General features: G+C 44.6%; 1 protein-coding gene across 1 annotated transcript; it reads right to left on the bottom strand.

The window, feature by feature from the left end:
* On the bottom strand, positions 319 to 21,374 carry LOC100156967 (cytochrome c oxidase subunit 5A, mitochondrial). The gene is made up of 5 exons (XM_005666147.2): positions 21,102 to 21,374; positions 13,186 to 13,302; positions 10,987 to 11,108; positions 4,526 to 4,648; positions 319 to 483 (listed from the first exon to the last, which is right to left on the bottom strand). The coding sequence occupies exons 1-4, from the start codon at positions 21,205 to 21,207 to the stop codon at positions 4,535 to 4,537; spliced, it is 459 nt and encodes a 152-aa protein (XP_005666204.1). The 5' UTR covers positions 21,208 to 21,374; the 3' UTR covers positions 319 to 483; positions 4,526 to 4,534.

Raw genomic sequence — 23,237 nt, 5'->3', positions numbered from 1 at the left:
GCTACAGTTCTGATTAGACCCCTAGCCTGGGAACCTCCACATGCTGCGGGAGCGGCCCTAAAAAGGCAAAAAGACCAAAAAAAAAAAAAAGAAAAGAAAAAAAAGAAAATTCTACATATACGACTTAATTTTTAGCAAACTTACCAGCCAGTACATCCGAATATGTTTATAGAGCTGACTTTCACATCAGGTGGTTTCCAGAGAACTGAAGCAGTCCTCTCAGCACATAACATGGCAAGCAAACAGTGCAATCAATGACCTTCTAAAAGGTTTTTTCCCCCCCCAATTTTTAATGCAAACACATGAAACAACATCTAATTTCAGTTCAAACTCATTTCCCTTTTATTAAAGTCCAAGTTACATACACAGTTTGGTACTCAACGAAGGAAAACTTGTTCAAATAAGGTAATATGTTATCATCAGTATTTCCAGGTGATTGTTTATAATCAAGTAGCATTATCAATAAATCCTTGGGAAGCTCATCTGTAAGAGAAAACATGAAGAATTAGCTAAAAAATACAGATAGAAGTCTTCTTCTTCTTCTTCTTTTTTTTTTTTTTTTTTTGTCTTTTTGCCATATCTTGGGCCGCTCCTACGGCACATGGGAGGTTCCCAGGCTAGGGGTCTAATCGGAGCTGTAGCCGCCAGCCTACGCCAGAGCCACAGCAACGCGGAATCCGAGCCGCATCTGTGACCTACGCCACAGCTCACTGCAACGCCGGATCCTTAACCCACTGAGCAAGGGCAGGGATTGAACCCGCAACCTCATGGTTCCTAGTCGGATTCGTTAACCACTGCGCCATGACGGGAACTCCCCAGATTGAAGTCTTCTAATGATAACCATCTTATTTTTTTTTTTTTTTGGCCACACCCATGGCATACGGAAATTTCTGGGTCAGGGATCGAATCTGCACCACAGCAGCAACCTGAGCCACTCTAGTGACAACGCTAGATTCTTAAGCTTCTGTGCCCCAAGAACTCTAAAAATAACCTTCTTTAGAGCAAGAGCCCAAGGAAATCACTCCCTCTATGTAGTCTCTTCTGCTCTTACTTAATTCTGCCTATAGTCAACACATCAGGTACTAGCAGCTTGGCTTTTTTTTTTTTTTTTTTTTTTGTCTTTTTGTCTTTTTAAGGCTGCACCCAGAGTTCCCGTTGTGGCTCAGCGGTTAATGAATCCGACTAGGAACCATGAGGTTTTGGGTTCCATCCCTGGGCTTGCTCAGTGGCTTAAGGATCTGGCGTTGCCTGAGCTGTGGTGTAGGCTGGCAACTACAGCTCCGACTGGACCCCTAGCCCAGGAACCTCCATATGCCACAGGAGCGGCCCAAGAAATGGTAAAAAGACAAAAAACAAAAAAACAAACAAAAAAATGGGCTGTATCCATGGCATATGGAGGTTCCCATGCTTGGAGTCCAATCGAAGCTGTAGCTGCCAGCCTACACCACAACCACAGCAGTGCAGGATCTGAACTGTCTGTGACCTACACCATAGCTCACAGCAATGCTGGATCCTTAACCCGCTGAGCAAGGCCAGGGATCGAACCACGTCCTCATGGATGCTAGTCAGGTTCACTAACCACTAAGCCATGACGGGAACTCCTGTTTGGCTTATTTTGTTGATTTATACCTGGCTCTTACTGGGGTAATCTTCTTTTCCAATCAGGAGTGTTGAAAAGTGCCCTCTTAAAAAATTTTAAGTAAAAGAAATACAATGTAGGATTTCATAAAACCTCAGGCATTTTCTGCTCAGTTTGTCAAGTAGGAAGACTGAATACAGGAACTCTTTTGAGTTCTAAGATTTTTAAATAAGTACTTCATCAAGTGTTCACTAATGATATCCTAACTAGGCTCACTGGTTCTTTATCTTGGAAGGATCTGCCACTAGTTCTCAACATCAGATCCACTTTTATTGAAACTTTTATGAGAGTTTAGTTCTACCTTTTAAAAATAAACTTTCTCAGAGTTCCTGTCACGGCACAGCAGAAACAAATCTGACTAGGAACCATGGGATTGAGGGTTCGATCCCTTGCCTCGCTCAGTGAGTTAAGGATCCGGCGTTGCTATAAGCTATGGTGTGGGTCACAGACACGGCTCAGACCTGGTGTTACTATGGCTGTGGCGTAGGCTGGCAGCTACAGCTCCGACTAGACCCCTGGCCTGGGAACCTCCACATGCCACAAGTGCAGCCCAAAAAGGACAAAAGACAAAAATAAACAAACAAATTTCCTCTTACTCTTAGGAAGCAAATCCTCTAATTAATCCTCATTATTTACCTGTGAGAAATAAGAACATGGCCTTACTAAATGCCTCAGTACCACAATGCCTACAAAAGATGTGTGCCATAGTAAAAGCAATTGACTCTGGAGCCAGAGTGTGGGGATTTAAACATGGGTTTCTGTACTAATTTCATGACCTTGAACAAGGTGACTCAGTTTTCTCATCGGCAAAACAATAAAATAGGAAAAATAACAATAATAGCAGTTACCTCATAAGGCTGCTTATGAAGATTAAATGAGCTAATATTTATAAAGCACTTAAAACAGCACCTAACACATATTAAGAGTTATATGTACTGTATGTGTTTGTTAAAATAATTTTGTTTTTTTTTGTCTTTTTAGGGCCGCACCTGAGGCATATGGAGGTTCCCAGGCTAGGGGTCAAATTAGAGCTACAGCTGCTGGCCTATACCACAGCCATGGCAACACCAGATCCGAGCCACGACTTCGACCTACACCACAGCTCACGGCAACACCAGATCCTTAACCCACTGAGCCAGGCTAGGGACCGAACCCGTAACCTCGTGGTTCCTAGTCAGATTCGTTTCTGCTGTGCCATGACGGGAACTCCAAAATAAATATTTGAGGCATTCTCTTATGGCGCAGTGGGTTAAGGATGTAGTGTTGTCACTGCAGCAGCTTCAGTTGCTGCTGTGGCTTGGTTTCAATCTCTGGCCCAGAAACTTCTACATGCCACAGGTAGACACACAAAATAAATAAATATTTGAGTTATTACTTATATATTTTCTATTTTACAGTGGACTTTCTTCATGCTGCTCATTATCTAGGCAATTTTGTGACAGGTTTTATTACCTAACCTGTCTTCGCACAGAGAACAAAGTATCAAATAAGTTATTATCAATGAGTATTTATATAACCATTAAATTCCAACTTGAGCACATGAAAACAAAAGCATCAAATTAATAAAATCTTGCTGTTAAAAAAAAACAAACAGATGTGGAGTTTCCGTTGTGGCTCAGTGGTCACAAATCTGACTAGTATCCATGAGGATGCGGTTCGATCCCTGGCCTTGATCAGTAGGTTAAGGATCTGGCATTGCTGTGAGCTGTGGTGTAGGTTGAAGATGCAGTGTGGATCCCACATTGCTGTAGCTGTGGTGTAGACTGGCAGCTATAGCTCTGATTCAACCCCTAGCTTGGGAAATTACATATGCCACGGGAGTGGCTCTAAAAGGACAAAACAAACAAACAAACAGATGTATAAATGCATGCATGATGAATACCTTGTATGTAATGGATTACCTTTAGTTAGAGGAGGTTAAAGGGTTAGAATTAAGGAAGTGGTACAGAGAGAGCTTCAACTCTATGTAAAACCTATCATTTCTTGGTGAGGGGGAGGGAACTAAAGTAAATAGGCAAAAATAATAAAATCTGAAAATCTGGGTTTGGTTATATTTATTCTCTATGCTTGAAATATTCTTTTTCTTTTCCTTTTTTTTTTTTGCCTTTTGCTTTTTAGAGCCACACCCGCAGCATATGGAGGTTCCCAGGCTAGGGGGCAAATCGGAGCTACAGCTGCTGGCCTATGCCACAGCCACAGCAACTCAGGATCCAAGCTGCATCTGCAATCTACACCACAGCTCATGGCAACACTGGATCCTTATCCCACTGAGCGAGGCCAGGCATCGAACCTGCAACCTCATGGTTACTAGTTGGGTTCATTAACCACTGAGCCACCATGGGAACGCCTATGTTTGAAATAATCTATACAGATTTTAAATTAAGGAGGTGTTTTTTTGTTTTGCTTTTTTTTTTTTTTTTTTTTGTCTTTTTGTCTTTTTCTAGGGCCGCTCCTGTGGCATATGGAGGTTCCCCGGCTAGGGATCTCTTCGGAGCTGTAGCTACCGACCTGCACCAGAGCCACAGTAATGCCAGATCCGAGCTGCGTCTGCGACCTACGCCACAGCTCACGGCAACGCCGGATCCTTAACCCACTGAGCAAGGGCAGGGATTGAACCCGCAACCTCATGGTTCCTAGTTGGATTCGTTAACCACTGACCCACGACGGGAACTCCATTAAGGAGGTTTTTACTTGTCTTTAAACCAATAAAATAATTATAACTAGAAAATTCTAGCTCCTTAAATTAATGGTCACAGGTACTCTCTAAATCTCTGTGCCCACAGCATCTAACGAGGCCATGAAAAGGTCTTATTCTGAGAATACTGAAATGTCACTCACTCAACCCTCCCTGGATTCTTTCCTACCCTATTTAGGAATGTATCTTACCCATGGAGTTTACACTTTGTCAAGGCCCAGTTCCTCTGGAGTGGAGATTCCCAGTTCATTTAAAGTTGGTCTAAGCTCCTGGATGACATAGGGGTAGATTTCCTTATGAGGTCCTGCTTTGTCCTGATGGCAAAGAAAATATTTACATTTAGCTCTGAAAAACTGTCTCTGTTAACAAAATAAACTTGAAATGCTTTTAATCACATATGCAGAGGCTAGTAGCAGAGAATACAAGTCACCTATTTATTATTATTATTATTATTATTTTCAAGGCCTGCACTCGAGGCATATGGAGAGGAGGTTCCCAGGCTAGGGGTCAAATTGGAGCTGTAGCTGGTGGCCTACACCACAGCCACAGCAACGCCAGATCCGAGCTGCATCTGCGACCTACACCACAGCTCACTACCATGTCGGATCCTTAACCCACTGAGCAAGGCCAGGGATTGAACCCGAAACCTCATGATTCCTAATTGGATTTGCTGCCACCACACCACAATGGAACTCAAAACTCACCTACTTTTAAGTTAACATATTTGTCCAAAAAAAGAGAGCAACTTATGTAGGCACCATTCAACACTGTTTTTTTTTGTTGTTTTGTTTTTTGGCCACGGCCACAGCATGTGGAAATCAGGGATCAGACCCACACCACAGTGGTGACCCAAGCCGCTACAGTGACAATGCTGGATCCTTAACCTGCTGTACCACAGGAGAACTCTAAGGGGAGGATAAATTTTAAAGCCTTGAATTAGTGGAAAAGAAGGTGGTGATGACAGAGTTTTGTAAAGGCAATTAAATGTGCCTAACATGGAGTTCCCGTCGTGGCGCAGTGGTTAACGAATCCGACTAGGAACCATGAGGTTGCGGGTTCGGTCCCTGCCCTTGCTCAGTGGGTTAACGATCCGGCGTTGCCGTGGGCTGTGGTGTGGGTTGCAGACGCGGCTCGGATCCCTCGTTGCTGTGGCTCTGGCGTAGGCCAGAGGCTACAGCTCCGATTCGACCCCTAGCCTGGGAACCTCCATATGCCGCGAGAGCGGCCCAAAGAAATGGCAAAAAAGACCAAAAAAAAAAAAAAAAAAAACAAAAACAAATGTGCCTAACAGGCAATAGGAATAATTAACACAGAAAAGATTTTTTATATGCCTCAATTTGATACCCTAACTGAATGAAGTACTAGTGCTGAATGGATTGACAGCCTACAGAACCCTTAATTATCTTACCTATTTTAGACAAAGTAATGTCATACTTTCTCTCTTACAGACCTTGAATTTATTCCTTTTTTGTCTTTTGTCTTTACTAGGGCCACACCCGCAGCATACGGAGGTTCCCAGGCGAGGGGTCTAATCGGAACTATAGCTGCCGGCCTACGCCACAGCCACAGCCACACCAGATCCAAGATATGTCTGCAACCTACACCACAGCTCGTGGCAACACCGGATCCTTAACCTACTGAGCAAGGTCAGGTATCAAACCTGCACCCTCATTATTCCTAGTCGGATTCGTTTCTGCTGGGCCACAACGGGAATTTCTGAATTTCTTTCTTATAGAACATGTCTTTTCACAGAGAACTACATTTAGTCAATACTTATTTCCAAGTCAAAAGAGTATGTTTCCCCCTTTTTTTCTCTTTATGGCTGCACCTGCGGCATATGGACGTTCCCAGTCTAGGAGATCAAATCAGAGCTGCAGCTGCCTGCCAATACCACAGCAATGCCAGATGTGAGCCACCTCTGTATCCTATGCTGCAGCCCACGGCAACGCTGGATTCTTAACCTTCTGAGCGAGAACCCAGATCCAACCCGCACCCTCACAGACACTGTGTCAGGTTCTCAACCTGTTGAACCACAATGAGAACTCCAGTGAAAAGTTCTGATGAATACTCACTATAACATATAATTATACCTATATTCTCACAAGGTTCCTCAGGGACAAATATTAAAAACTCAAATGGACTAAGACAGTGTCAAGCTGTTATTCTTCTGTCTTTAACAATTCTAGATCTCTTTATCTTTTTGGCCGCAGCATGCAGTGGGACTGATGTGGGATCTCAGTTCCCAGTCCAGGAACTGAAACTGGGCCACAGGGGTGAAAGCACCAAGTCCTAACCACTAGACAACCAGGGAACTCCCTAGTTCTCCTTAGTCGTTTTTTTTTTTTTTTTTTTAAATGAGAGTTTCAACATTTACTTCAGGTTCTCTCTCTCTTTTGCCACACAGGCAGTATGTGGGAATTCCTGGGCCAGGGAATGAACCTATGTCACACAGCAGCAACCAGAGCCACAGCAGTGAATGCAAGAGCCTCAACCTGCTAGGCCATCAGAGAACTCCCTAATTGTATTTTTTATTTTATTTTATTTTATTATTATTATTTTTTTTTTGTCTTTTTGACTTTTTCTTTTGTCTTTTGTTGTTGCTATTTCTTGGGCCGCTCCCGCGGCATATGGAGGTTCCCAGGCTAGGGGTTGAATCGGAGCTGTAGCCACCGGCCTACGCCAGAGCCACAGCAACGCGGGATCCGAGCCGTGTCTGCACCCTACACCACAGCTCACGGCAACGCCGGATCGTTAACCCACTGAGCAAGGGCAGGGATCGAACCCGCAACCTCATGGTTCCTAGTCGGATTCGTTAACCACTGCGCCACGACGGGAACTCCTATTTTATTTTATTTTATTTTATTTTTTGTCTTTTGTCTTTTTGTTGTTGTTGTTGCTATTTCTTGGGCCGCTCCCGAGGCATATGGAGGTTCCCAGGCTAGGGGTCGAATCGGAGCTGTAGCCACCGGCCTACGCCAGAGGCACAGCAACGCAGGATCCGAGCCACGTCTGCAACCTACACCACAGCTCACGGCAACGCCGGATCGTTAACCCACTGAACAAGGGCAGGGATCGAACCTGCAACCTCTTGGTTCCTAGTCGGATTCGTTAACCACTGCGCCACGACGGGAACTCCTGTATTTTTTAAATATAAAATTCTTGTTTAAAATTCAGTGCATTGGAGGGAGTTCCGTTTGTGGCTCAACGGTTACAAACCCAACTAGTATCCATAAGGTTGCGGGTTTAATCCCTGGCTTTGCTCAGTGGGTTAAGGATCCGGCGTCACCATAAGCTGCAGTGTAGGTCACAGACTCAGCATGGATCCCGCATTACTGCGGCTATGGTGTACGCTGGCAGCTATAGCTCCGATCTGACCCCTAGCCTCGGAACTTCCATATGCCATGGGTGGGGCACTAAAAAGCAAAAGAAAACCAAAAGCAAACAAACAAAAAAGCCCCAGCTCAATGCACTGGAGTTCCTACTGTGGTGCAGTGGTTTAAGAATCCAACTGCAGAGGGTTTCCAGAGGGTGGCTCAGCAAGTTAAAAATCCAAATAGTATCCAGGAGGATGCAGTTTCGATCTCTGGCCTCATTTACTGGGTTAAAGGATGTGGCATTGCCTGGAGATGTGGTGTAGGTCGAAGACATGGCTCAGATCTGGCATTGCTGTGGCTGTGGTCCAGGCCAGCAGCTGCAGCTCCCATTCATCCCCAGCCTGGGGACTTCCATATGCTGCAGATGTGGCCCTGGGAAAAAAAAAAAAAAAAAGAATCCATCTTCAGTGGCTCAGGTTGCTGCAGAGGTGAGGGTTTGATCCCCTCCCTGGCCTGGTGTAGTGGGTTAAAGGATCTGATGTGTAGGCACAGGTCACAGCTGCAGCTCAGATTCAATCCCTGGAATTTCATATGCTGTGTGTGTAGCCATTAAAAAAAAAAAAAAAAAAAAAGAGGAGTTCCCGTCGTGGCGAATCCGACTAGGAACCATGAGGTTGCGGGTTCGGTCCCTGCACTTGCTCAGTGGGTTAACAATCTGGCGTTGCCGTGAGCTGAGGTGTAAGTTGTAGACGCGGCTCGGATCCCGTGTTGCTGTGGCTCTGGCATAGGCCAGTGGCTACAGCTCCGATCTGACCCCTAGCCTGGGAACCTCCATATGCCGAGGGTGCGGCCCAAAGAAATAGCAAAAAGACAAAATAAATAAATAAATAAAAATTTTAAAAAAAAAGAAAGAAAAGAGAAAAATCAACGTATTAATTTGTTCACTACAGAAAAATCAGAAGGTATTATCAACTAAGAGGAAGGAAAGTAAGTATATACATTGCTACATTTTCATCACTCTCTATATACTTAAAAAAACAAAAACAAAAAACACTTAATTTTTTGGCCAGGCCCACAGCATTGGAAGCTGCCAGGCCAGGGATCGAACCTGCATCACAGCAGTGATCCAAGCTGCTGCAGTGACAACATGGGATCCTTAATCTGCTGTGCCACAAGAGAACTCCACTCTCTCGCTATACTTTTTAAAATAATGTGGTCATGTATCATAAAAATTATTTCATAATTTCCTTCAGTTAAGATACTACTAATATCGGAGTTCCTGTTGTGGCTTAGTGGTTAACAAATCCAACTAGGAACCACGAGGTTGTGGGTTCGATCCCTGGCCTCACTCAGTGGGTTAAGGATCCAGCGTTGCCATGAGCTATGGTGTAGGTCGTCGGCTACAGCTCCGATTAGACTCCTAGCCTGGGACCCTCCATATGCCACGGGTTCAGCCCTAGAAAAGACAAAAAAAAAAAAAAAAAAAAAAGATATTACAAATATTTTTAATGGAGTTCCCTAGCGGCCAGGGGGTTAAGGATCAGGCATTGCCACCACTATGGCTTGGGTTTGATCCCTGCCCCAGGAACACCTGCACACTAGAGTCAATAAATAAAATTTTAAAAAGTTTAATGTTAAACACAATTCTACAACATTAGTAACAACCTCTTCTGGGAAGTTCCATCTTAAGAAACCACTAGCAACATTTATTTTTTTATCTTTTGGGCTGATCTTGGGCATGTGGAAGCTCCCAGGCTAGGGAATGAACCCAAGCTACAGCAGTGACCTGAGCCACTGCAGAGACAATGCTAGATCCTTAATTAACTGTGCCACAAGGGAATGCCTAGTAACACTTAAATTTTTTTTTTTGTCTTTTTGCCTTTTCTAGGGCCACTTCTGTGGCATTGGAGGTTCCCAGGCTAGGGGTCCAATCGGAGCTGCAGCCGCTGGTCTACGCCAGAGCCACAGCAATGTGGGATCCGAGCCACGTCTGTGACCTACACCACAGCTCACGGCAACGCCAGATCCTTCACCCACTGAGGGAGGCCAGGGATCGAACCCGCAAGCTCATGGTTCCCAGTCGGATTCGTTAATCACTGTGCCACAATGGGAACTCCGCAACACTTAATTTTTAACTTCACATCACAAATAGCACAAAGATAAATTGTAGTTAAAACCTTTGTATAGGAGCTCCCCCTGCGGTGCAATGGTAGATTAGCAGCATCATGGGAATGCTAGAATGTAGGTTTGATTCCTGGCCTTGCACAGTGGGTTAAGGACCTGGTGTTGCCGCAACTACAGCTTGGATTTGATCAATACCTAGCCTGGGAACTCCATATGCCATGGGGTGGCCAGGAAAAAAAGACAACCAAAAAACCTTTGTACATTCTTGGGTTTTTTTTTTTTGTTGTTGTTATGGCCAAACACTCAGCATATGGAAGTTCCCAGGCCAGGGATTGAACCCACACCTCCACAGTGACCCAAGCTGCCAGAGTTGGATTCTTAACCCACTGCACCACAGCGGGAACTCCCTGTACATTCTTCATTATTTCCTTAAGATTAATTCTTAAATGGAATTGCTGAACAAATGGGTATCAAGCACAATTTTTAAGCCCCTGAATAAATCTATCAAAGCATCCTCCAGAGAGTTCCTGTTGTGGCTCAGTGGGTTAAGAACCTGACTAGTATCCATGAGAATGTGAGTTCGATCTCTGGCCTTCCTCAGTGGGTTAAGGATCCGGCATTGTAGGTCACAGATGCGGCTCGGAACCCGTGTTGCTGTGGCGTAGGCTGGCAGCCGCAGCTCCAATTCGACCCCTACCCTGGGAACTTCCATATGTTGTAGATGAGGCTTGAAAAAGAAAAAACAAAACAAAACAAATAACAAAGCATCCTCCAAAAGGACTAGCTACAGGAGTTCCTGTCGTGGCTCAGTGGTTAATGAATCCGACTAGGAACCATGAGGTTGTGGGTTTGATCCCTGGCCTAGCTCAGTGGGTTAAGGATCTGGCATTGCTGTGAGTTGTGGTGCAGGTTGCAGACGCAGCTTGGATCTGGTATTGATGTGGCTCTGGTGTAGGCTGGCAGCTACAGCCCTGATTAGACTCCTAGCCTGGGAACCTCCACATGCCACAGGTACAGCCCTAGAAAAGTCAAAAAGACACACACACACACACACACAAAAATAGACAACGACTAACTATAATGTACATCCCCTCTAGCTAAATATAGGAACTAATTTTAGATATTTTAACAAACACAAAAATAGAGAATATGCCAATACCTAATCAACAGCCCACCTACTTCCAGTACAACTTTAACACTGGTACTTCACTGACCTTAACAACCTCTAGGATGCGAACGGCACTAGCAAAATCATTTAAGCGTCTGCATGCCCGCAAAGCAGCATCAATGATTTTGGGTTCTGGAACCAGATCATAGCCAACAAGCGTGTTCATCCCTGTCAAAATTAAAAAGAGGGGTCATCTCAACCTGGAATAAACTATGATTTGGTTACCCATATCTTCATTCAACCATAGACACTGATCTTGTCTGTTTGGGCCTTTATTTTCCTCTCTTTATAAAATTATACACTCTATCTTTCACAAATTCTAAATGGTAAGATCATAGTGGATCTTCCAGGCAATTAGTAAAAAAAAAGACTATGCAATAGCATGCAGACTGAAGAAACAACCCACTTTTTTTTTTTTTTTTTGGTCTTTTTAGGAATGATCCTACAGCATATTGAAGTTCCCAGGCTAGGGGTCGAGATGGAGCTGTAGCTGCTGGCCTACGCCACAGCCACAGCAATGTGGGATCTGACCCGCGTCTGAGACTCACACCACAGCTCAGGCCATGCCTGATCCTTAACCCACTGAGCAAGCCCAGGGATTGAATCTGCACCTTTATGGATACTAGTCAGGTTCGTTACCGCTGAGCCATGACAGGAACTCCCCAAGAGTTTTCTTAACTGCAAACAGTATTTTCACAATCAGCTGGTTTCTTTTCAAACAAGAGGGTCATTTTCAACTCACATCTTTAACTCTTAGTACAATGTATGTACTATGGTTGCTTTATGATAGATCTAATTGGAAAATAATATAAACTAGCCAGAGAAATGCTTGAGACATAATGAAACCCAAGTGAGGATATTAAGGAGATACAGAGATCCATTAGTGCACAGTCATAAACATTCAACAAGAAAATGACTGGGCATGATTACTTTTGGCTCTGCACAAAAGGATACACGATAAAATTTAAAATTCTCTTAATGGGAATGTTCTTTTCATTAATTCTACTCAAGATTATTCAATAAGAATTTCCCTAGTTGCAGCAAAATGGAATCATTACGTCCTGCAGAGAAGTATGAAGCATTTAGGTTTCTTAATTTTACTTATTTTAAAATATTAAACAAAGGACACCAGTGACTAGAATACGGCCATAGAGACTGAACTCTTGGTCCGAGATAAACTACTACCACTTAAAATTTGTTATTTACCAGTCTACTAGCCTACTTATTATTATTTTTGTTGTTGTTTTTTAGGGCTGCACCGTGGCATATGGAGGTTCCTAGGCTAGGGGTCCAATCGGGGCTATGGCTGCCGGCCTACACCACAGCCACAGCAATGTGAGATCCAAGCCTCATCTGCAACCTACACCACAGTTCACGGCAACGCCGGATCCTTACCCCACTGAGCAAGGCCAGGGATTGAAGCCCCAACCTCATGGTTCCTTAGCCTAGGTATTATTAATGCTACTTACTCAAGTTAAATGTGCATCCACAAAGTTAAGAAAAACAAGTTCTAGCTTACTCAGATTGGACACTTATTCAGAGCAGGACAAATCATAAAAATAACAAAACTCCCAAACTATTATCAAGAGGGAAAGAGGACCAAAGGACTACTTGCATAAATTATCTAAAAGGTACACTAATTGTTAATTCCAGCTCACGGTGACTTATCATTAGAGAAGCTGTTTTCAATCAGGGATTATTTTGTCCCCCGGGAGACATTTTTGTCTGTCACAACTAAGGCCGTTGCCATCTAGTGGGCAGAAACCAAGGATGCTGCTAAACATCTTTCAATGCAAAGGACAGCCCTTCAACACAGAGCTCTTTGGCCCAAATGCCAACTGTGCTTCCTGTAAAAAAACCTTGTTTTACAGGAAACACTATGAAAACCATAAACTTTCCTAACTGCACAATACATGACAATACCTAGTTTACATGACACATGTTTTCAAAATACAGCGAACCCTTGACCAACATGGACTGAACGTGGATTTTTTTCAATATTACAGTACTACACTATCTGAAGTTGGTTGAATCTGTAGATGGGGAACCTTGGATGCAAAACTGCAGATAAGGAGGGCCAACTATAAAATTATGTGTGGATTTTCCACATAGGGGTGGGTATTGATGCCCCAACCCTGAGTTTTTCAAGGTTTAACTGTCATTACTTTCAACAAAGTAGTGGAAGATGACACAGAGGTTCATAATTCTATATCAAAATAGACAAATATGCCTATGTTCCAATTACCTTTACGCAATTCCCAAGCATCAATATCTGGCTTATTGAAGTATGTCACCCAGCGAGCATCAAACTCCTCATCTGTCTCATGTGAGCCATGGGAGTAGCAGCGAATTGACTGGATAGCTACAATGGAGAAAGAACAATAACTTCAATGTACAGAAGCAGTACTAGACGTATCTTGCCAATATATTAGTTTTTTTTTGTTGTTTTTTCTTTTTTTTTTTTTTTGCTCCCGTGGCATATGGGGGTTCCCAGGCTAGGGGTCCAATCGGAGCTGTAGCCACCGGCCTACGCCAGAGCCACAGCAACGCGGGATCCGAGCCGCATCTGCGATCTACACCACAGCTCACGGCAACGCCGGATCGTTAACCCACTGAGCAAGGGCAGGGGCCAAACCCGCAACCTCATGGTTCCTAGTCGGATTCGTTAACCACTGCGCCACGACGGGAACTCCTGTTTTTTCTTTTTTGTTTTGGGGTGTCTTAAAGTACACGCAACATAAAATTTACAATCTTAACTACTTTTTTTAGCCATGCCCATGGCATGCAGAAGTTTCTTGGCCAGTGACCCAGGCTACAGCAGAGATTAACATGGGATTGATCCTTAACCCAATAAGCCACCAGGGAACTCCAAATCTTGGGCATTTTTGCACCAAGATTTTTTGGGGGCCCACGCCTGTGACATATGGAAGTTCCCAGGCCAGGGATCAAACCTTAGCCATGGCTGTGCCAATGCTGGATCCTTAACCCACTGTACCACAAGGGAACTTCCCAGTCTTAACCATTTTTAAATGCACGGTTCAGTAGTATTACAAACACTCAATGCATTTAATTTTTTTTCTTTTTTTCCTTTTTGGGGCTGCACCCATGGCATATGGAAGTTCCCAGGCTAGGGGTCGAATCAGAGCTACAGCTGCCAGTCTAAACCACAGGCACAGCAACGCCAGATCCAAGCCAAATCTTTGAACTTTAGCACAGCTCGTGGCAATGCCGGGTCCTTAACTCACTGTGCAAGGCTAGGGATTAAAACCACTTTCTCATGGATACTAGTCGGGTTTTTAACCTGCTGAGCCACAATGGGAACTCCAATTTTTTTTTTTTGGTCTTTTGAGGGCTGCACCCACGCCATATGGAGGTTCCCAGGCTGAGTTGAATCAGAGCCATAGCTGCTGGCCTACACCATAGCCACAGCAACATGAGATCTGAGCCATGTCTGCGACCTACACCACAGATCACGGCAACGCCGGATCCTTAACCCACAAAACGAGGTCAGGGATCGAACCTGCGTCCTCATGGATTCTAGTCAGATTCGTTTCTGCTGAACCATGATGGGAACTCTAGGAACCCCATGTTTTGAATCAACCACATTATGTCACGGCAGGAAAGTCATTCAGTAGGTCAAATCAAACAAATCTTTTGCACTGGCTTAATTAAGCACAGAAAAGCAAGTAGAACAAAAAGGACTACACACTTTTCCACCTCTAATGTGTAATGGTAGCAGGAAATTATCTTTGGAAGGAAAAATTATTTATTTATACACTTAAGTAAATAAGTGAATAAGCAAGAGTATTAATTTCTAGCAAATTAATGTCCATTCTTGTTTTTAAGCAAATTTTTTGGGGGACTTTTTTTATATACCCACGGCATATGGAGGTTTCCAGGCTAGGGCTTGAATCAGAGCTGCAGCTGCTGGCCTATACCACAGCCCATGGCAATGCCAGATCCCTGAACCCACTAAATGAGGGCGGGATCAAACCTGCACCCTCCTGGATACTAGTTGGATTTGTTTCTGCTGCACCACGATGGGAACTCCCTTCATGATAAGTTTTAAAATACCTCATGCTCTCCATTAAATTATATTCCAAAATAAGTTACACATCCTGACAAAGCAATTATATTTTAAAAATTGCTTTATCAGAGTTCCCTTCATGGCTCAGTGGTAACAAATCTTACTAGCAACCATGAGGATGAGGGTTCAATCCCTGGCCTCATTCAGTGGGTTAAGGATCCAGCACTGCCATAAGATGAGGTGTAGGTCACAGATGTGACTCAGAGCCTAAGTTGCCTTGGCTGAAGTATAGGCCAGCAGCTGCAGTTCCAATTTGACCCCTAGCCTGGGAATTCCACATGGGCAGATATGGCCCTAAAAAGACAAAAATCAATCAATCAATCAATAACTGTTTTATCAAACTACAGCTCCTCCCCCAAATTCTTATAAAAAAAAGTGCACTCTGGGAGTTCCCATTGTGGTTGTGGCATAGCAGAAACGAATCTGACTAGGAACCATGAGGATCTGGGTTCCATCCATGGCCTTGCTCAGTGGGTTAAGGATCTGGTGTTACCGTGAGCTGTGGTGTAGGTTGCAGATGCAGCTCGGATCTGATGTGGCTGTGGCTGTGGCTGTGGCGAAGTGCAGCAACTGCAGCTCCGATTCAACCCCTAGCCTGGGAACCTCCATATGCCACAAGTGTGGCCCTAAAAAGTCAACAAACAAACAAACAAAAAATACAGCTTTATTAGATTTCCAAGAAGTAAGACTTTAAAAAATATAACACAATCACAAAAACAGGACATACTTATTAGCATTCTGCTCCCAATCAATATACCCTTTCCAGTACCATATGAAAAGCCTTTCCATTTTAGTTTCTGCTTGTCATATGGATAGTGAATTGAGAGTTAAAGAAATCTGAATTCTTTGTAAACAGCCTCTGTACTGGGCAGGAGAGAGGATAAGGAATTTTCACCTTTGAGTTTTAGGAGGCAGCAAAGCTTTAATAGTCAGATACTTTTAGGTTCTTCACTCTCCCACTGTTTGACTTTGGTAAAATTAACTCAAGTTTTATAATCCTTATCTGTAAAATGGGATACCACTACTTTAGCAGAATATGATTAAAAATGAAGGCCAGGGTGTTCCCCTTGTGATGCAGTAGAAATGAATCCGACTAGTAACCACGAGGTTGCGGGTTCCAACCCTGGCCTCGCTCCGGGGTTAAGGATCTGGCATTGCCATGAGCTGTGTGTAGGTCACAGATGTGGCTCGGATTTAGCACTGCTGTGTTTGTAGCGTACACCGGCAGCTGGAGCTCTGATTTGATCCCTTGCCATATGCCACAGGTGCGGCCCTAAAAGGCAAAAAAAAAAAAAAAAAAAAAAAAAAAAAGAAAGCCAGGTGGAGTTCCCGTTGTAGCTCAGTGGTTAATGAATTTGACTAGTATCTACAAGGATGAGGGTTTGATCCCTGGCATTGCTCTGTGGGTTAAAGATCCGGCACTGCAGTGAGCTGTGATGCAGGTCACAGACTAGGCTTGGATCTAGCATGGCTGTGGCTGTGGTGTAGGCCAGCAGATACAGCTATGATTAGACCTCTAGCCTGGGAACTTCCACATGCTGTGGGTGGGGCCCTGAGAAGACAAAAGACAAAAAAAAGAAAAGTAAAGAAAGCCAGCTAACACTTTGCCCAGGGCTTAGCCCCTTGTAAGTAGGCATTGAAAAAATGGCAGCTTTAAGGGCTGCAGCTATGGCACATGGAAGTTCCCAGGCTAGGGGTTGAATCAGAACTGCAGTTGCCTGCCTACACCATAGCTTACAGCAATGTCAGATCCTTTAACCCACTGAACAAGACCAGGGATGGAACCCACATCTTCATGGATGCTAGCTGGGTTCTCAACCCACTCAGCTATGATGGGAACTCCCTAATTTATCTTATATTTATGGAAATCATAACTTATAGAAATAAAACATTCTTCAAATTCCATTTCTTGTTACATGAATTAGAAGCTTGGTATTAATTTCTGGTTATTTTAAAAGCTTAACATGTCAGAAACAAAAACAACTCTTCAGCCCACTGTTTGCAAAAATTTGTAAACTATCTTTTCAAAAAATGAAGTTATCTGTAGCTGAATAAAGTGCAAATATATAATGCAAGTATAAACTGTTTAGCAGTTCCTTATTAAGTAAAACACACATCTATCATCCCACCCAATTATCTCTAAGTATTTACCTAAGGAAAACAAAGTATATATTTCTCTTCCCATAAGTAATTTTATTTTTATTTTTATTTGTCTTTTTGCCATTTCTAGGGCCGCTTCCGGCGGCATATGGAAGTTCCCAGGCTAGGGGTCTAATTGGAGCTGTAGCTGCCGGCCTACGGCAGAGCCACAGCCACGTGGGATCCGAGCCGAGTCTGTGACCTACACCACAGCTTACGGCAAAGCCAGATCCTTAACCCACTGAGCAAGGCCAGGGATCAAACCCGAAACCTGATGGTTCCTAGTTGGATTCGTTTCTGCTGCGCCACAATGGGAACTCCCCTATAAGTAATTTTAAAGTGTACTTCTCCAACCATCTAGGAAAGTGAGTGTTTCATGATAGTGAATTTCTTTTGCTCACTGCCAACATGGGATTTCAGTGGATGACTGTGACTTTGTTTTGTTTTCTCACTATGAAAAAGATGACCAGCAACTGCAAATCCTAGTCAAGGAGATCAATTGATCACCCTCAATGATTTGTTCACCTTGCTTCTGAGAGTCTCAAGTTATAAACCGGTTGTATTCCAAAACAAAAACCCTACAGGAGATAACTATTTAGAATACCAAGTAAGCACTGGGAACACATACTGCTTCTAGATCAGGAAAAACATACTTTCCCACATGGCTTAAATTATATTCCTAATTCCAGTAATGGGTAGAGCAGGATCTATTCTTCTAGTTAGAGACATACTTAACATTTTTATTTTTATTTTATTTTATCTGTCTTTTAAGGGTGACACCCGCAGTATATGGAAGTTCCCAGGGTAGAGCGTCAAATCAGAGTTGCAGCTGCTGGCCTACACCACAGTCACAGCGATGTCTGAGCTGCATCTTCCACCTACACCATAGCTCACAGCAACACTGGATCCTTAACCCAGTGAGTGAGGCCAGGGATCGAACTCGCATCCTCATGGATACCAGTTGGTTTTGTTACCACTGAGCCACAACGGGAACTCTGGCATTTTGATTTTTAGATAAACTACATAGGCATTCTTTCCCTCCCCCATACCAACCCTACTTAAGTACAGCATTTCCACTTAGTTTTGAAGCTTGTGAGGTAAACTGTCTTGGAAAACAGTTACTCGGTACTTTTATACAAACTGACGCTTCCAGAGAAGGAAAAGGGAGCTATAAAAAAACTGGGATTTTTCAGGAGTTCCCGTGGTGGCACAGCGGAAACGAATACAACTAGGAACCATGATGTTGCTGGTTTGATCCCTGGCCTCACTCAGTGGGTTAAGGATCTGGCGTTGCTGTGAGTTGTGGTGTAGGCTGCAGATGTGGCTCGGATCCCATGTTGCTGTGGCTCTGCTGTAGGCCAGCGGCTACAGCTCCGATTTGACCCCTAGCCTGGGAAACTCCATATGCCAGAGGTGCAGCCCTAGGAAAGACCAAAAAAAAAAAAAAAAAAGACATTTTTTCTTTATTGGCCACACTCATGGCATATGGAAACTCCTCGAACTGAATCCAAGCTGTAGCATCAACCTATGCCATAGCTGCGGTGATGCCGGATCCTTAAGCCACTGCACCAGTCCAGGGATCAAACCTGCAATGCTGCAGAGACAACGCTGGATTCCTAATCCACCTTGCCACAACGGGAACTCCTAAAAATCTATTTCTAACACTGCTTTTTGGCATTCAGTCAAGCAGTCTATTACCTGACAATAAAATGCTAACATATTCAGAAAAATTAAAGGAGCTTATTAATTCCCTTGGTTTAAATTTAGTTAAATCAGATAGTTTTCCATTCAATAACTCTCAGATATGGCTCAAAGAATGGACATTTTGGTAGTGGTATATCTAAGAGCAACGGATAGAGGTGAACAATGTAGGGTGTCCATGAACAAGCCCAAAGGCAGGGCTACGGAGGTACAAGACCTAAGAGCAGTCATGAATCTTGGGGCCCAAAGGCTGTAAATCTATAAATGTGGGAGTGGTGCAGAAAAAAATATCAGAAGGTAATAAAAAGTGCCTACTTAAAGGCACTGCAACAAGAAAGGGAAAGTGAAAACAACTCCCATCTTTCCAAAACTATCAGGATAAGGATTAGGAGCCAGGATTGCATAACTTTTAAGGGTTGACTAGAGAATCTAACCATTATTCAAAATATTTCATTATTTAATCCCGCAGTTACTGGAAAACAATTCTGTTAGAAGCTGAAGATTTCTTGGAGCAAATACGGAATTTAAGTTTTTTATCTAAAGCAAACTTGAAGCCCTCCATCCAGGTTAACCCCCTCAGAGCTCTCAAGTATATTCTCATTTGCCCTTGGATAGCTTCATCCAAAAATCTTAATCTTTTTAACTTTCAATTGCATAAAACCTCTTCAGTCTCAAACTGGTAACAAACCTCACCTATAATATGCAAAAATGAAAAGCACTATAATAAAGCAAGTATGTCTTAAGCATTTGTACCTGGAAAGGGGTAAGAGTTTATATTATCTCATTTAAATTTCACAACTACTAAATATTATCCTGGTTTTAGAGATGAGGGAACTGAGTCTTAAGGTTTAACTAATACCTCCAAGGTCACACCGCTAGAAAGCAGTTGACATGAATATAACCAATACTGCCTCCTTGTGGCAAATATTTAGGTCTATGGGACAATACCTAAAATAAAGCTTTTTGTTAGGGAATTATACTAAAGAGGGTGCGGAGAATGCCTAGCAGATAAACCAGTAGTCCAAATTTACTGGAGAAAGAACTGCCTTAAATCTAGAGTTTGCAGAAAGCCTGCCACTTCCTCAACCTGCCACAAAATGTAACAATTCTTTTCAAGAGGTCAAGAACACCTCCCCCAAATGTATCCACATGAACAAAACCGAAGCAAAACATAACTCCTTAGGTTCTGAAGCGCTAGTTAAATAGTCAAAAGAACAACACTATTAGTTTTGAGTTTGAGTGCATGTTTAAATTTTATAACGTTAGCATATGCTACCGTCACGCACCAAGATCAAAGCGCAGTTACAAGAAATGGGCACAACACTGTGAGCCAACTATATTCCAATAAATTTTTTAAAGTGCATTTACAATAATTAAAAGTTCAGTGCTGGACACAAAGTCTCCTGGAACACATATTAAGCAGAAGGCAAAATAAGAGACAGAAATCAGCAGAACATCTCATACTCCAGCAACCAGACTTCTAGCCGGAAGCACAAATAAAAAATAAAACTTCTCCAAGTTTGTAGGACCCAGGACTCCTGGGTCTGTGGTACCCCGTTTTCCAAACAGTAATATTCTTATCCTAAGACCTATCAAGTCAGGCTCTCTTCCAGACCTCAGGAAACAACCACATACACTGATCTAATGTAAAGATGGAAGAATTAAAACATGGCACAACAGTGTCTAAAAATAAAAGAACGGCTGGAGAAAGTGACACACAAAACGGTAACGAGAAATGCCTGATGAAAAGACTACACTGTGTCCCAGTCACGGAAGTATAAAGTGTTCTCGGAAGAGGCTGCGGGCGGCGGTGCCAGGGTCCCCGGAGGGGCCACTCCCGCCTTCTACCCTGAGCTCAATGTCACCTTCGCGGAAGCGCTGCAGGCCGGCGGTAGCCACTCCCAGTCAGTGGCCGCAGGATCAACGCCAGGGCACGGTCATGGCCCGGGGACCGAAGAGGTCCAGTGGGCGCGGGAGGTGCACCCACAGCAGGTCCACGCTCGACCGGTCCGCGGTGCCCGCACCAGGAAGTCGCGCCAAGGGAGGACCCCGGGACGCGCCCTCGAGTCCTCCACAACTCGGCGGCGGCGGGAATGGCTAGCGGTCCTCAGGTTCGGCCGTCGGCCCGCAGGGCAGGGGCTAGGCCTCTGGGCGAGCCTGCCCTCGCATGGCGGCGGGGGCCCAGGTCACCACAAGGACACGCGGGCGCGGACAGTGGCAGGCGGGAGCCTTACCGGCGGCGGGGCCGGGGGTCGGAGTGGGGTGCAGAAGGCCTCGAGGGCTGGCCCGGGCGACTGCGGCTGCTGCTACGGAGCAGCGGCGAACAGCGGCGCCTAGCATGACGGCGATGGCGGCGCGCAGGTTAACGCTAAGGCAAAGCCGGGTGTGAGCTCAAGGGCCGCTTCGAAGCTCGTGGGGGCCGAACTCACGCACCGACGCAGGGCGGGCGGAGCGTGGAGGCCCTCCCACTGCGGCGCTCGCGCCTAGGCGGAAAGGGGCCACACGCGGCCGCAGGCGGCCTACGGCGGCGCGTTCAGGACAAACCATTTCGGCGCCGCGCCCCGCCCCGCCGCCCGGGTCTGGGCGTGGACCAGATCTGCTATTGTGGAGCTAGGATGGTAGGATGGCAGAGGACAGCAGTGGACAGGCTCGAGAGGCGACTCCAGCACCTCAAAATGGGAACGATAACAATAATAACGACAAATTATAATAAAAATATCTTTTTTGTTTACCACCTGGTGTGAGCCTACAATAAGAGAACAAGTGGGGGCAAAACAACTGCTTGTGTATAAGATCTTATTAGCAACTAATCTTTTTTTTTTTTTTTTGCTTTTTAGGGCCGCACCTGCAACATAATGGAAGTTTCCAGGCTAAGGGTGGAATTGGAGCTGTAGCCGCCAGCCTATGCTGCAGCCATAGCAACGCCAGATCCTAGCGGCGTCTGCAACCTACACCATGGCTCACCGCAACGCCGGATCCTTAACCCACTGAGTGAGGCCAGGGATGGAACCCTCAACCTCATGGTTACTAGTCGGATTATTTTCCCCTGCGCCATAACAGGGATCAACAGCAATATTCCTGTATAACAAATCCGCAAGCATTAGGAAATGAGTGGAGGAGCTCCCGCTGGGGCGCCACAGGCGGGATTGGCCGTGTCTTGGGAGCTCTGAGACCAGGGTTCCATCCCCTGCCACGCATAGTGGGTTAAGGACCCGGTGTTGCCGCAGCTACGACTTGAGTGGCGATTACCTTGGAATCTGTTCCCTGGCCCAGGATCTCCATATGCCACGGGGCGGCCAAAAATTGGAAAAAAAATATGAGTGCAATCACTTTACAGAGAAGGAAACAGCCTCAGAAATTAGATTTCTTGCAGGCAATTGACTCTCTTTTCACCAAATCCCCAGTTCCAGGACTCACCTGGATGTTTCTGGGGAAACCACCACTTCCAGTCCCTACAGGAAGGGGTCGATTAAATCCCAAGACTCTTAATATCAAATCTGGCCTCAGTAACTGCATTCTGATTTTGAGCTCCTGGGCAGTGGGCCTGCTTGCCCCAGGCCTGAATTATCTCGCAGCCACCAAGAGTTAAGTAGTAAAGATTCTTGACTTGTAATCACTCATTCTCTATCCCTGGACCCACTGAAGAAAGAAAAGATGGATATTCAGCTCCTCTTCCTCACTCCAGGCTCTGTCTCCAGAAAATCAGTGTTGATCTCTTTTTCTTCCCTAGCAGTGTGGCCTTAGGAGGTATGAATCTGGCTGGGAAACGGATAAAAAAGCTTTTCTCAAAGCACCTGTCCTCTGAGAGTTCCCTTGCAGCATAGTGGGTTAAGGAGCTGGATGTTATCACTGCAGTGGTTTGAGTCACTGCTATGGTGAGGGTTCAGTCCTTGGTCCAGGAACTTACATATGCCCCTGGTTGTGGCCAAAAGTAAAAACAAACAAACAAAAAAACCCCAAAGCACCTGTCCCCATTTTCCCCCACCAACTTAACCAAACAACACCAGGGGAAGTTTTGCCTCTTTGAGTTTAATTAATATTCTCCAAATATCTTAAGAGCTGGAAGCTCAGGACAAGGTCAGCGTTCCCATACTTAAGAAAGCACTGTAGTTCTCTTGCGGCACGTGGCATTAAGGATCCACATCTTCACTGCAGCAACCTGCATCGCTGCTGTGGTACAGGCATCTCTGGTCTGGGAACTTCCACACTCCATCTGGTCTTTGCTCTTAGTCTCTCCACTTTGCTACAGTACCTTAGATTGAGAACTGGAGTGTGGTATGTTTTGGTTGTTGTTTTCAAAAACAATCATGACTGTAGTGGAGTTCCCGCTGTGGTGCAGTGGATGAAGAATCTGGTGTTGTCTCTGCAGA

The sequence above is a fragment of the Sus scrofa genome, chromosome 7 (genome assembly GCF_000003025.6).
Source record: "Sus scrofa isolate TJ Tabasco breed Duroc chromosome 7, Sscrofa11.1, whole genome shotgun sequence".
NCBI classification, from domain to species: Eukaryota; Metazoa; Chordata; class Mammalia; order Artiodactyla; family Suidae; genus Sus; species Sus scrofa.
This window is presented reverse-complemented; position numbering and strand designations above follow the sequence as displayed.

Excerpts from the sequence above, each read along its gene's own strand:
- LOC100156967 (XM_005666147.2), bottom strand. The coding sequence starts at position 21,207 with ATGCTAGGCGCCGCTGTTCGCCGCTGCTCCGTAGCAGCAGCCGCAGTC. Across the intron at positions 13,303-21,101 it reads GACCCCCGGCCCCGCCGCCG|CTATCCAGTCAATTCGCTGC; the intron begins GTAAGGCTCCCG and ends TCTCCATTGTAG. Across the intron at positions 4,649-10,986 it reads GCATCCTAGAGGTTGTTAAG|GACAAAGCAGGACCTCATAA; the intron begins GTCAGTGAAGTA and ends CTTTGCCATCAG.